The sequence below is a fragment of the Protomyctophum parallelum genome (genome assembly GCF_964188405.1).
Source record: "Protomyctophum parallelum genome assembly, chromosome: 4".
NCBI classification, from domain to species: domain Eukaryota; kingdom Metazoa; phylum Chordata; class Actinopteri; order Myctophiformes; family Myctophidae; genus Protomyctophum; species Protomyctophum parallelum.
In genome coordinates, this window is record NC_139700.1 from 2,559,836 (window position 1) to 2,573,427 (window position 13,592).

The following is a 13,592-nucleotide window of genomic DNA, read 5'->3' on the forward strand; positions in this document are numbered from 1 at the left end:
GATCTATACGGGTCCATTTGGTTCCATTTTACGCTCTCAAGAGTTACATTATTGTTAACTGGTTCAGTCCGACGTGCCCACACGTCATAAGCAATCCAATCAACGGGTTGTACACGTCCTAGCGCATCTTCAATGATATCAAAGGAGAGAAGAATATTCAGATTCTTTTTGATCAGATGGAGCTCTTCATTTGTGACTTCTCAACTGCCTCTCGTTCAAAATATGACCGCAATGGATTATTTAGCGATAATATTGAAACGAGAGAAATGTAAGCAAGCAAAAAAATATCTCAGTTTTCTTTCGGGAACAGAAGGGGGGGGGGCTTTAACCCATTCTGACCGGGCACCCATTTTGGTGTCAGCATCATGTTATGCTTTAGCTATTGAAAAATAGCAGATCTACAAGCTCATATCGCGCCACCGAGTGGCGCGATACGAGCTTGTAGGTCTGCTATTTTTGAAAAATCGAAGAGCGACTGACATTTCTAGAATCTGATCTCAGGTCAGAATGGGTTCATCGGACCAGTGGGTGTCCAGTGGAAACCTCGTATGAATCTGATCTCAGGTCAGAATGGGTTAAAGAGTGGTTCCCAAACGTTTTCATGTGAAGGACCCCCAAATTGACACGTATGCCAATTTGAAAAGATATGCCAGGGACTTCCGAATAGGAGAATATATGTACTGCTCTAGCAGTGATTTTCCACCATTTTAATTTCAAGGACCCCCCCCCAGATTTGCATGTATTTATATCTTTGGAACCCCAATTTATATTGTAAAATCAATGCTAATTTAACTCTGAGAGTGTACACAACTACAAATGGAACCATGGCCATCTGCCTCCATTTGAACACAGAGCCATTTGTACACATCCATGTACATCCATAAACATCAGGTCAACACAAGATCAAGACACAAAGATAATTATGTTCTACCAAAAATAAAAACCAGTATGGGAAGCCGATCTTTAATTTTTTAGGGCAGTTAAATTATGGAACTCATCATTATAGCTGGGATTGCTTTTATTGATTCACTATTATGTTGTGATTTCTGTTAGCTTTGTTTTTTAGTTTTAGTTTCTGTGTTGGTATGCGGTCAGGTTTTCAGCTGGCTCAGGGAAGAGGACGACCCTGCCATGCATAGTCCACCATAGATAGGTGATTAAGGTGAATGAACTGTATCTGACTGTGGGCAAGCATATGCTGTGCCTGTGTGTGCGTGAGTGTGTCAGTGTGTGCAGTTGTATGCGTTGAGTCGTTTAGCATCAATGAATTTGAAATTTATTTTTGAAATGCAATGTACTATTTTGTAATGTAATATAATGTAGGCTATTCTGTAAGGTTTTAATTTATTTCTGGACTCTTGGAAGATTAGCCGAAAGGCTAAAAGAGATCCAAATCAAAATTAAAATGTGTACACAGACTCATAAGTGTGTTTGACTGGTCTAAAGTGTTGTGGACTGGTCAGTACCAGCTTCCAGTCGGGCTGCAGGCCCTCGTCGCTGTAGAGGATGTAGTCGATGCGCCGTCCGTTGCCCTTCAGCGGGATCTTCCTCCCCTTCTGGATGCTGCCGTGACACTGACCCTTACTGGGAGGAAACACCAGGTACTCCTTCCTGCCCTCCTCGTTCTCCATCACTCTGAGAGAGAGAGAGAGAGAGAGAGACACACACACAGAGAGAGCGAGAGAGAGGGATTAACAGTATAGTCTTGGTTGTGTCTGTACTAGTAGGGAGAGAGACACGTGACTAATAAAACCACAAATAGTCAGACAGCTGATGAGGATATCAGTTTAGTTTAGAACCGATTCGAAATATCTCTGTACTTGTACCTTTAAACTAGTGGCCGGAAAAGAGGGAAAGAGTATCGATAGTACTTGATAACTTCAAACCAAACGCGGCTGAAATAGAGCAGCACAGCCAATGCAAAGCCACAACAAAACAGTCATTGAACCACGTGCAGAACGTCGGAAACAAACGCAAACAACGGCTGCAAGGCGCGAGGTTGTGACACTGACACACAAACATACACATTACTAAAATAATAATCAGACTCATTTGGGGGGGAGAACACAATGGAGAGACAGCACTTCTTTCACCTGACAAATATCACTATGTGATAATTTCTTGTTTTTTAATTGGATTGATCCTACACAGTCGTACGTGCGTGTGTGTGTGTGTGTGTGTGTGTGTGTGTGTGTGTGTGTGTGTGTGTGTGTGTGTGTGCGTGTGCGTGCGTGCGTGCGTGGCTGCGTGAGTGGCTGCGTGCGTGCGTGCGTGCGTGGCTGCGTGCGTGCCTGCCTGCACATTAAACTTACTTTTGTAAACTTTCAGGAGAGTTGACTTCGTCATCATAAAGGCCGCTGGTATCCAGTAGCGTACCTGTTGAGTGATGTCACAGTCACTTCAATGTGACACAGAAGTATACAATAACACAAATGTTCCATTCAAAAGCAATATACCTTGCCGTAAACGCACAGACAGGGTTCATTGTCATTCGTCTAAATATAACAGGCCTCCGTAATGACAGCTTATCTGCCTTCTGTGTGTTATGCACAGAAAAATCCTGAGTCCTAATTTATCTCTGAGAATGCACCAGTCGGGGTGTTTATACATAATGTTTATACGCTCACACGGGTAAAGTAACACGAATGATTTTCCCGTGTAACCACCCACCCACCCACACGGGGCACCTCTATGGCCTCCGCTGCATTCCAAGACGAGTGCGATGTGACAGCCATGTGAAGAGCACTCAAAGATAACAAGGATGTGAGGGAGCGGGCCTGCTAATAGCTCTAAAAAACCCTCTGCTCTCTCCCACTGTCTGTGTGCGGTGGGGGAAAGTAATTAAAGCGTACATGTACTCAAGTACTGTATTCTTAAGTAAAATTTTCTACTCCACCAAATCTCAAAGGCAAAATAAAACATGCATTAACCACTTCAGCCCTGTATATTTAGGCTACCGGTATTTGAAAATAGCCGATCTACATGCTCACAACACATCGGGATGCGACGTGTTGTAAGCTTATAGATTTGCTATTTTATTTTTTATTATCATTTTTTTACTCGTGAAATGGGACATTCTGAATAACGAGACAACACAATACTTTTGTACTTTTTACTCAATTACACTTTGAATTCCGGACTTTTACTTAGAGTACTTTTTCCACCACTCAACAGAATGACAGACCCATCAGAGTGCCTCTGAATGTTATTTTGTTTGAGTTTGTTCGGCTGGCAGTCTGGATGTGCATGCGTGGGTGCGTCTGACTGCCCACGTGCCTTTCTGGCCATCTGTTTGTCTTATACTGTCTCCCATCCAATTTGCCGTCCGTCCGTTTGTTTACAGACAGACAGTTAACACAGCCTCACAGCTAGAAGGTCCTGGGTTCGATTCCCGCTGGGGACGCTGTGGGCACTGGGGGCGTGTTCCATCCTCTGTGTCATCAGTGCCCATAACCGAGGCGGGGTTGGCGAAAGGGCCTTTCTGTGTGGAGTTTGCATGTTCTCCCCGTGTCCCCTAGAGTAGGTAGTGGTACCCTCACAAAAAACATGCCGTAATCCTGGTCTCTAAACTACCTCCCCCTGGCCAGCCGGGGCGCCTGATGGAGGGGAAAGGAACTGGTCGGAATAACGTGTTCCTTCCACACGCTACGTCCGGCTTGGGAAACTCTCCCCTGTCAGTTGAAAAGAAGCAGCTTGGACTCCTCATGCATAGAAGGAAGTATGAGGTCAGTCTGCTGCCCCCCCCCCAGGTTGGCAGAGGAAGTGTAGCGTCGAGGATTACATTAGATAATGACACTGGGTGAAAAAATGGGTTGCAAAAATCGTGGGATAAAAAATTAAAAAAAGTGTTTTTTTGCAAAATGGGTGAAGTTTCCCTTTAAGTACATGTACCGGTACTTAGTTACTTTACACTGATGCTTCTAACCACAGACAAAACAAACCTGATCCGCTGGCTCACCTTCCACACAAACAAGCCCTAGCTGTCCTGAAACAAGCCCTTTCACTCTCCCGGCCCACACCAGCCCCAAAATACCATTGGCCTAAATAATGTTTCATATCCAGACCAAAACCCCGCTGTTTGTACGTCACTAATGCCTCAAATACACAGTGCTGTGTGTATTTCTGGTGAACACAGACACCCGGCTTAAAGCGTCCTCTGTTCCGCGACTGCGTGGCAGCAGTTTTGTTTGACCTGCTTTTTGGTGGTTGGTTGGTTGGTTGGTTAGTTTTGTGCAGCTGCATAAATGCTTGCGTGCGTGCGTGCGTGCGTGCGTGCGTGCGTGCGTGTGTGAATGTGTATGTCTTCTCTGCTCACCCAGAGCCCATGGTTTGTCCTCTCCGGGCCCCAAGCGACATGGATCCTTGTACTGCGTGAAGAGACAGTGCTGCTGCTCCAACTTGTCCTCTGAAAGACACGCACGCACGCACGCACGCACACACACACACACACACACACACACACACACACACACACACACACACACACACACACACACACACTCACACACACACAATATGCAATGTTAACATGGAAACACTCCAGCATGCAGCAAAAACCTCACAGGGGAAGTCCACCTGCATTCTGGACCGATTTATTTATTTGACAAGGCCTGTGTATAATTAATGAGAGGGGAAAAAAAGTTAGGCTACTGCATTAAAATGCTGGTATAAATATAGAATACTAGAGTTGCAATTCTTACACCAGTCCAGACCACAGCATAATAATCAAATCAGTACAATACATTCACTGGTATAGTAGCGTCAAAATGAGTGTAACCACTTTAACATTGTATAGGCTCTTTGAAGATAGCCTATCACATATAAACGTGTTGTGAGCTCATAGAAAGATATTGTTCTAAAAAAGGGAGCAAAGTCTTGAATTGGGGTCCCTCGCTGTCCCCAGTCAGTCCATGGACAAATGCATATTCATTTGGGCGGTTGTTACCATGACAAAAGAGTCCAGTACAGCCAGTAGCATCAGGAAAGTGCAGTACGGTCCGGTGCTGATTCTAATTCTCAAACATTTATAATAATAAGCAGACTTGGCAACCTAACTGTAGAAACTAACAGTACAGTAAAGAACCTGGGGGTTATTATTGATTCTGAATTGAACTTTAATTCACACATTAATCATGTCACCAAGATTGCCTTTTTTCACCTTAGAAATATTGCACGAATCAGAGCCTATTTGTCCTTGGACGATGCAAAAACGCTAATCCACGCCTTTGTTTTTTCTCGGCTTGATTACTGCAATGCACTTTTTTCAGGACTGCCTAAGAAAACAACTGACAGATTACAACTTGTCCAAAATGCAGCAGCCAGAGTTTTAACTAGAACTAAGATGAGAGAACATATTACTCCAGTTTTGGCATCACTGCACTGGCTTCCGGTTGTTTTTAGGATTGATTTAAAAATTATTTTACTTGTCTATAAAGCTCTCAATGGTCTCGCACCTTCCTACCTACATGACTGCCTGCCTAAATATGTCCCAAACTGCCCCCTAAGGTCTTCCACCGCCGGCCTGCTCGCTTTGCCCAAAAAAATGACAACAAAAAAATACGGGGAAGCAGCTTTTTGCTTCTACGGGCCGTCGGCATGGAACAAGCTCCCACTGTACCTTCGTCAGGCAGCCTCTGTAGACATTTTTAAAGCTCAGCTCAAGACCCACTTCTACAACATTGCCTTTAATTGATCTTTTATTTTTTATTTTTCATGTCCTCACTGTACTGCATTACTGCTTGTTTTTTAATGTCGTTGCCTTGCTTTTCTTTTATTCTCCATTGTTCTGTAAAGCACTTTGAGCTGCATTTTATGTCATGAAAGGTGCTATACAAATAAAGTTTTATTATTATTATTATTATTATTATTAATTCTCAAACAGGGCTTGACATTAAGGCCTCTTAATGTCCTTAACATCCTGTTAGTGACTCTTGGTTTAACTTTTTCTGTGACATACCAATATTGTGTGACTATTGTCTGGCTTTCCTAATAATCGCCTTTCCAGTGGCTTGTTTATTTACTTTATTTACGGCTACTAATTGCGACCACATAGGTCGCGTTTACTATGAAAACCAGCATTTCCCGTCAAATCAGTCAGTCAGTCAGTGTGTCGTGTGACTCGTGTCACACCACATCATGAAAGGGACCGGGTCTGACATTCCAGATGTTGACCTCATCCAACCCTGTACACTCAAGACACGCTCCCATATACTGTATGGCCAGTATAGGCCTACAGAATTCATTCCATAATTATAATTATAATTTCGATCCACACTGTTCATATTCACAACAGGCACTCTCACTCACATCTCATCACGATGCCTGCTGTCCATCGTTGTACAGTATGTGCTGATGTATAAAATAGGTTCAAAGTGTTTAAACTGATTTTGATGTGATAAGCATTTTTTGCTGCGGGGAATCCCCTGGAACCCCCTCAAGGCCCCCTGAGGGTCCCCAGACCCCATTTGTGAACCAGTATACCCAGAAACCAGATGAATAACCAATTTATTCTGACCCCTCCCCTTGGATAAGTGGTCAGGCCTTTTTGTCCTGACCACTTATCCATGATTTATACATTATGGACCATTAGTATGGACTTATTCGTTATTCGTCTCAACTGCTCAATTCTTGCCACTGTCTCTGATTGTCTTTAATGCTTTGAAAGGTTCAAAGCAATCTATATCTAATATAGAAAGCGAAGACGAAGTAGAAAGAGGACAAAAGAACAGAGATGGCCATGAAAATAGTAACAATACGCTTACTTTCATTTATGGTATTATTTATGGTAATATTATTGACCACTGATTTTGTATGTCCGTGGCCCTCACGTGTGATCTTTTTTCTTTTTTACCTGAAGAACAGTTATCAAAGTTGAGGTCTCCCAGGAGGACGTCGAAGGCCACCAGATCCTCCAGCACCTTCTCTCCCTCTCCGGAGCGGCAGGACGACTGGCGGAACTCTGCCCCCCACTTGAGGATGAGGTCCAGCTGCTCACAGCGCACCGCCGCGTCCCCTGGTGGAAGGACAGGGTGAGAGACAGAGAGCATCGTCTGTACACGTCCACACATTGCACAACATAGTTGCACATTGTTAAAAGATAAGCAGTGGGTCAGCGGTAGAGCGGCCGGTAGAGCGGCCGCGAGATTCCCAGTTCGATCCCGGGCTCCCCCAGAGTTAGTGTCGAAGTGTCCTTGAGCAAGACACTGAACCACTAATTGCTCCCGATGTGCAGGTTGGTGCCTTGCATGGTTTCCCCCTCCATCGGTGTATGAATGTGTGTGTGAATGGGTGAATGTAATGCACAATCTATGTAAAGCGTTTGGATAAAAGCCCTAGATAAATGCACCATTTACCATTTATAAGCTGTTCCAGTGCAGTCAAGCGGCTAACCCTAAGAAATCCTAATTTTTGCGTGGGGCACTTAGGCCCCACTTAGGGGAAAAGGGTCCGTACAGGTATTGTTGCTACGTATTTCAGAACAATGGACAAAGGATTGTTAAAGCGTGTGTGCGTCCATGCGTCTGTCCGTCCGTCCGCGCTTGCACTGGACAATGCTATCGTGCGCACGGGCCCATTTCATCTTGGTTGTTCGTATATGCACAAATTGCACATATATAACTGTAAGTGTCAGTGGAGATGATGTAGTGTGCTGGGGCTGTACATGACCTGGATGACGTTCCCTCCCTCAGCTCAGCCTTGTTCAGTCAACAACAATCATATTCAAACACGTTATAAATAGCAGCTGGAGTGCAGGCAGGCAGCCCCAACCAACCCTCTCCCACCAGCACAGGCAGACCCAACCCTCTCCCACCAGCACAGGCAGACCCAACCAACCCTCTCCTACCAGCACAGGCAGACCCAACCAACCCTCTCCTACCAGCACAGGCAGACCCAACCCTCTCCTACCAGCACAGGCAGACCCAACCAACCCTCTCCTACCAGCACAGGCAGACCCAACCAACCCTCTCCTACCTGCACAGGCAGACCCAACCAACCCTCTCCCACCAGCACAGGCAGACCCAACCAACCCTCTCCTACCAGCACAGGCAGACCCAACCAACCCTCTCCTACCTGCACAGGCAGACCCAACCAACCCTCTCCTACCAGCACAGGCAGACCCAACCAACCCTCTCCCACCAGCACAGGCAGACCCAACCAACCCTCTCCTACCAGCACAGGCAGACCCAACCAGCCCTCTCCTACCTGCGCAGGCAGACCCAACCAACCCTCTCCTACCAGCACAGGCAGACCCAACCAACCCTCTCCTACCAGCACAGGCAGACCCAACCAACCCTCTCCCACCAGCACAGGCAGACCCAACCAACCCTCTCCTACCAGCACAGGCAGACCCAACCAGCCCTCTCCTACCTGCGCAGGCAGACCCAACCAACCGTCTCCCACCAGCACAGGCAGACCAATGTGTCGAGTGAGCTATGACAAATGAAACCTGCATGTGTACACACACACACACACACACACACACACACACACACACACACACACACACACACACACACACACACACACACACACACACACATACACACACACACACACATAGAGCACACCTCTGCACCCAAGTACATTCCCGGAAGCAACTCATCACCCAGAAAATAATTAGGTCTCTCTCTCTCTCTCTCTCTCTGTGTGTGTGTGTGTGTGTGTGTGTTTCCCTCTCTAACTCCTCCCTCCCTCTTCCCCTTACCCCCCCCCCCCCCCCTCATGCCTTTGATGTATCTTCAGAAATAGCCCCAGCGTTGCTATATTTAGCCCATGCAGCCTAAAGGCTCTGAGGAGCGTGGGAGGACCCAGGAATAGGGAAGTGACGTCGGTATAAAAATGAGAGACCATCGACCAGAGGCTTAAAATAGAGCCGTGACGCCTCAAGCAGCTTGAACCCCCATTACATGCAGCGTCCATGTTCTGAGGGGGACGTTAGCCACTAATGGCAGATCTACAATCTCACGACTAGGAATGGTACCTCGACGATGATCGTTACTATTGTTTAGCGTGATTAAAAAAGAAACACTCATAATAATCATATGGCAGAGATTAAAAACATTTACGATAAATTGTCCTCCGTCATAGAGCATTGCAGTCCCGCCCCCTTTCATGACGACGACAGGCCAGGAAGAGAATTCCCCCGTTCATTTTTCCCATATACGTACAATTCAAAAAGTATTTATTTAAAGACATTTAAGCCTCGGACAAAGCCAACTCTTGTTGTGACAATATAAATCATGCCAATGAACATAATGTTTTGGGACAATCAAATAATTATAAAGAAGAAGAAAAAAAAAGAAAGTTGTACCCTGCCCTTTTTTTCTTGTTTCTAATTATTTGTTCTGCCCAAAACATTGTGTTTATTGTCATGATTTATGTTACAACAAGAGTTGGCTTTGTCCGAGGCTTAAAAGGTCTTTAAACAAATACTTTCTGAAACGTCTATGGGAATTAATGGGGAATTCTCTTGCCCTCGGGTGTCTTACTGGTAATAATACAAGTATAGTCTATGCATTGTTTTTTAGGAAAATTCCTAGTACTTTTACTTGGAATTAAAATTATGCTTAATTTAAACTTGCGTCAAGTTGACAATAAATCAAAATACTTTTGTTGAGCTGCAAATTCAGCACCACTTATTTCACATACACACGATTCACGATACACAAATCGATTCGCCCCTGGATGGTTAAACAAAAGTGTAATTTTAAGTTTTAAGCATATTTTGTTTATGGCGATAATATCGTAAATCACAATTATTTTTGCCTAGAGAGGGTTTAAGTGGACACCCGCATTAATTTCTACTTGCAAAAAATAGATTTCAACCTTACTACTACTTTGTACTACTAGGACTGACACTAAAACATATGTTAAAAAAAATAAAAAAATTAAGTTTGATGGAAAATTTATAATAATTATATAATAATATAAAAAATTAATAATTTACATTTGGGGGATATCTTTCACAATAATGAATAAAACATGTTCTAGACATTCTAATGATCACAAAAAAACATATATTACAATTATTGTACCTACTTTTATTAGGGTAAAGGTCAAAAGTCTTAGGTTAAAAAAAAAATCAAAATCGCACAGAGTCCAGACATTTTTAATTTGTGTGAATTTCAGCCTCTGTGGGGGGTATTTATATGCAAATATCATGACCAATGGCATTGAAATGGCATTGCAATGAACATCACTGATGACGTTTAGGTGAAAAAAGAACAGAAAGAAATAATAATAATTTAGTAATTAAATAAAATAAAATTGTTGCTAAAAAGCAACGCTGGGTCTTAGAGGGTTAAACAGCTTGAGGCAGTCACCATGGGAACGCCAGGAGTTATAGTAGGGCACATAACCATCTAGCACTTCTTGGAGGAAGCGAGTGAAAGGGAGGCTGATGGAGGATCGTAAAGAAAGGTGTGTGTGTGTGTGTGTGTGTGTGTGTGTGTGTGTGTGTGTGTGTGTGTGTGTGTGTGTGTGTGTTACTGGGTTTATACATGCTCATGCTTATGTGTCAAGCTACTGTTAGTGCTGACGTGTGTGTGTTTGAGAGAGAGAGAGAGAGAGAGAGAGAGAGAGAGAGAGAGAGAGAGAGAGAGAGAGAGAGAGGGTGGGCAGACTGGTAGACACAGGGCAGTGCGGTCTTTACCTTCAATGGCATGGAGGTGGGTAGTTGTGATGTAACCCACTACCCTTTGGTCCTGATGGGAAGTGCCCACATGCACCTGCAACGAGCACAGAGAAAGAATGTTATTACTTTCCGGCTGCATTTAGACCATGATTCACAGTAAGCTACACCGCCATAATGCCCCATAATTACACCAAACCACATCATGGATGTAGTGTATGTATTCTATATGCATCCGTGATATTTCCCCATCTCATTCAGGACAAACAGCTTAAATGCACACTCCACTCAAAAACATCATGGACATAATACAAATAAATCATTAATAATAATAATAATAATAATAATAATAATAATAATAATAATAATAATAATAATAATAATAATAATAATAATAAAATTAAAATAACTTGTTTCCAAAGACATTAACCAGCCTGTAAAAAAATAATAGCAGTTAAAATTAGCCTACACTCATTTAATGATGGTGCACGCAAGCCACATTAGCAAAAATAGAGTTATCAAACAGGTATTAGTTGTTCCTCATAACTAAAGTGTATCTAAGTTATTGTGAAGAGAATATGATTTTTCACATTACACTGTAGTTAGTCTGGAAAACTGGATTACCATGTTTTGTTCTTGCTTACTGTAAATCTCTGGACTAAGAGCATCTGCTAAATGCCTAGATTGTAAATTGATATCTGTGATTTTGTGAATGGTGCTCCTTTGTCCTGTAAAATTTAATATTGCAACACCAATACAGTGGTTTTCAACCAGTGGTCCTTGAGGTGGTTTCCAGGTGGTCCTAAATGATGTAGAGTTGATAACCAAATGGCCCCTTGTATATTTTTAAGTGGTGCAACCACTTCCTTAAGTGACTATGTGTGTGGCTGGCTGGCTGGCCTGTTCACGTGAACATGCCCCATCCAACTGTCAGAGCTGGCTTTCAGGTGCTTGTGCATGCCACGCAACCCCCGCATTGGCCGCGATGCTTCCCCAAAGAAGAAGTGATGTCGACGGACGCAAGAGTAGCTCTACGCTACTATGGGTCCGAGTTGTTTTCCCATTATGTGATGTATACTGTAGGTCTGATGCCTGCCTGGGGGCGGTGTGGAAAAGGGGAGGTGGAATGTTGCGCGGAAAACTGTGTCCCAGTATTAATCAGTGTCCGTCCCAACATGCGATTTGCGGGGAGATGAGTTGTTTTTGACGCAAATTAATTTAGATGCGTCAAATGATTGTTAGAATGTTTGGCGTGTGAAATGCGGGGCAGATTGAGGTTGGAGGACAGGGCTGCGCGGCGCTAGGTTCCCTGAGTATGTTTGTTCGTTGTGGAGTTGTGAGGAGGCGCTCTAGGCGAGCAGCTGTCTTGCTCTATGCTAGGGAAGGGACAGACTGACAGACAGGCAGCGGTTCTTGAATTTAATAATGATGATGATGATTAAAAAGGTAAACACAGTCAACCTTCTTTGGGCAATTTAAGATAATTGGACCCCAATGTTTCTGGAAAAGCTTGTACTTTATTGCTTCATGTACTGCTGATTAGCTCATGAAAGATTTATGAACGTCAAAGAATTCCTCTCGGGTTGCGTCTAGTGCACACTTTAAACGGCAACAGAATGCAATTCGTAACAATTGTACTTTAAGAAGTAATTAAAATGTACTACTTGGAGTACTAACAGAAACACTATAGTGTATTATTGTCAGTGTCCTACATGGACCTCTTACACAGTATGTAAAAACATTTATGGAACAATAATTGCTTGATATCCCCAACTGGATGTCTGTGTGTTTGTGCATGCAGGACACATCAGCTCTCTGTATTTATCTATCTTTGCCATTGCACGTACCTTTTCTGCCTTCCACAAAACATCCATGGTTTGAGATGGAATTATTATGTGTCTATCTAGTCCGTCAGAGGCTGCGTAAACAATACTATGGGCAGAGAGTGTAAAAATAGTGCCAGCCTGAGGTGATCAAATATTGGAGCATTGCGGTAGTTCAGGCAGACACAGAAGGCACAGCGGTCCCACGATCAATCAGCCACAAATCATAATGGCCATGATCGTTTATCCAGTGGTTGGATATCATATCAGAGTGTGGCCATGCTTGCATCAGATTATTCTAATCTAGAACATAACAATGAAATATCATCGCAATAAATGGTTTTATCTAGAGCAAAGTGTCCTCTAAGTCTAAACTAAACTCCTACATAGACGTTCTATCTTTCTATATAGTATAGGCCTATGCCTATGCAAGCCTGAGTATGTGTGAGCAGAGTAACGGTAAATTCTGAAGGCATCATGCATCAACATAATCACTTCCTTCAGACATGTCCTTCAGACATAATGGAGTATTACCACTGTGGTACAGATAAATGGATAGAATGAAATGAGAAAGATATTGAGAGAGCAGAGATTAGATAGATACAACAGACAGACAGACAGACAGACAGACAGACAGACAGACAGACAGACAGACAGACAGACAGACAGACAGACAGACAGACAGACAGACAGACAGACAGACAGACAGACAGACTGACTGACTCCAGGAACAGTCTATAGAAACAGTCCACACTCACACAAATTAGAATTTTCTTTGATTTCTTCAATTGACCGGTGCAGCAGAGGACAAGTGGACACATATTGGCTACACAGGCCTTCATCAGTGTAGACATGCTTACAAATATATAAAAGAAAGATCGTCTGAGCACAATCGAGCCATGCCTGGACTGGCTTAATATATCCTAGATTTGAAGTTAAATGTGGAAAGATAATAGTGGAGGTACTTATGTGGCCAACTGGCAGTGTGCACAATACATCTCTCTCTCTCTCTCTCTCTCTCTCTCTTTCTCTCTCTCAGCAGCCATGCCGTAAAAATGAGGCATGGAGGTACTTCCTTGGTGTGCACATGACATTTATGCACGCACGCACGCACGCACGCATGAATCCCAGACAGACAA

General features: G+C 43.6%; 1 protein-coding gene across 6 annotated transcripts in view; it reads right to left on the reverse strand.

The window, feature by feature from the left end:
• smpd3 (sphingomyelin phosphodiesterase 3) overlaps window positions 1-13,592 on the reverse strand; it is a 32,741-nt gene that overhangs the window by 6,308 nt on the left and 12,841 nt on the right. For all 6 annotated transcript variants that reach the window (XM_083763733.1, XM_083763735.1, XM_083763734.1 and 3 more), the window contains 5 exons: window positions 10,652-10,727; window positions 6,851-7,012; window positions 4,316-4,405; window positions 2,313-2,376; window positions 1,467-1,635 (listed from right to left, as the gene is read on the reverse strand). In XM_083763733.1, the coding sequence (XP_083619859.1) occupies window positions 1,467-1,635; window positions 2,313-2,376; window positions 4,316-4,405; window positions 6,851-7,012; window positions 10,652-10,727 (561 nt within the window). The remainder of the gene's footprint in view (window positions 1-1,466; window positions 1,636-2,312; window positions 2,377-4,315; window positions 4,406-6,850; window positions 7,013-10,651; window positions 10,728-13,592) is intronic.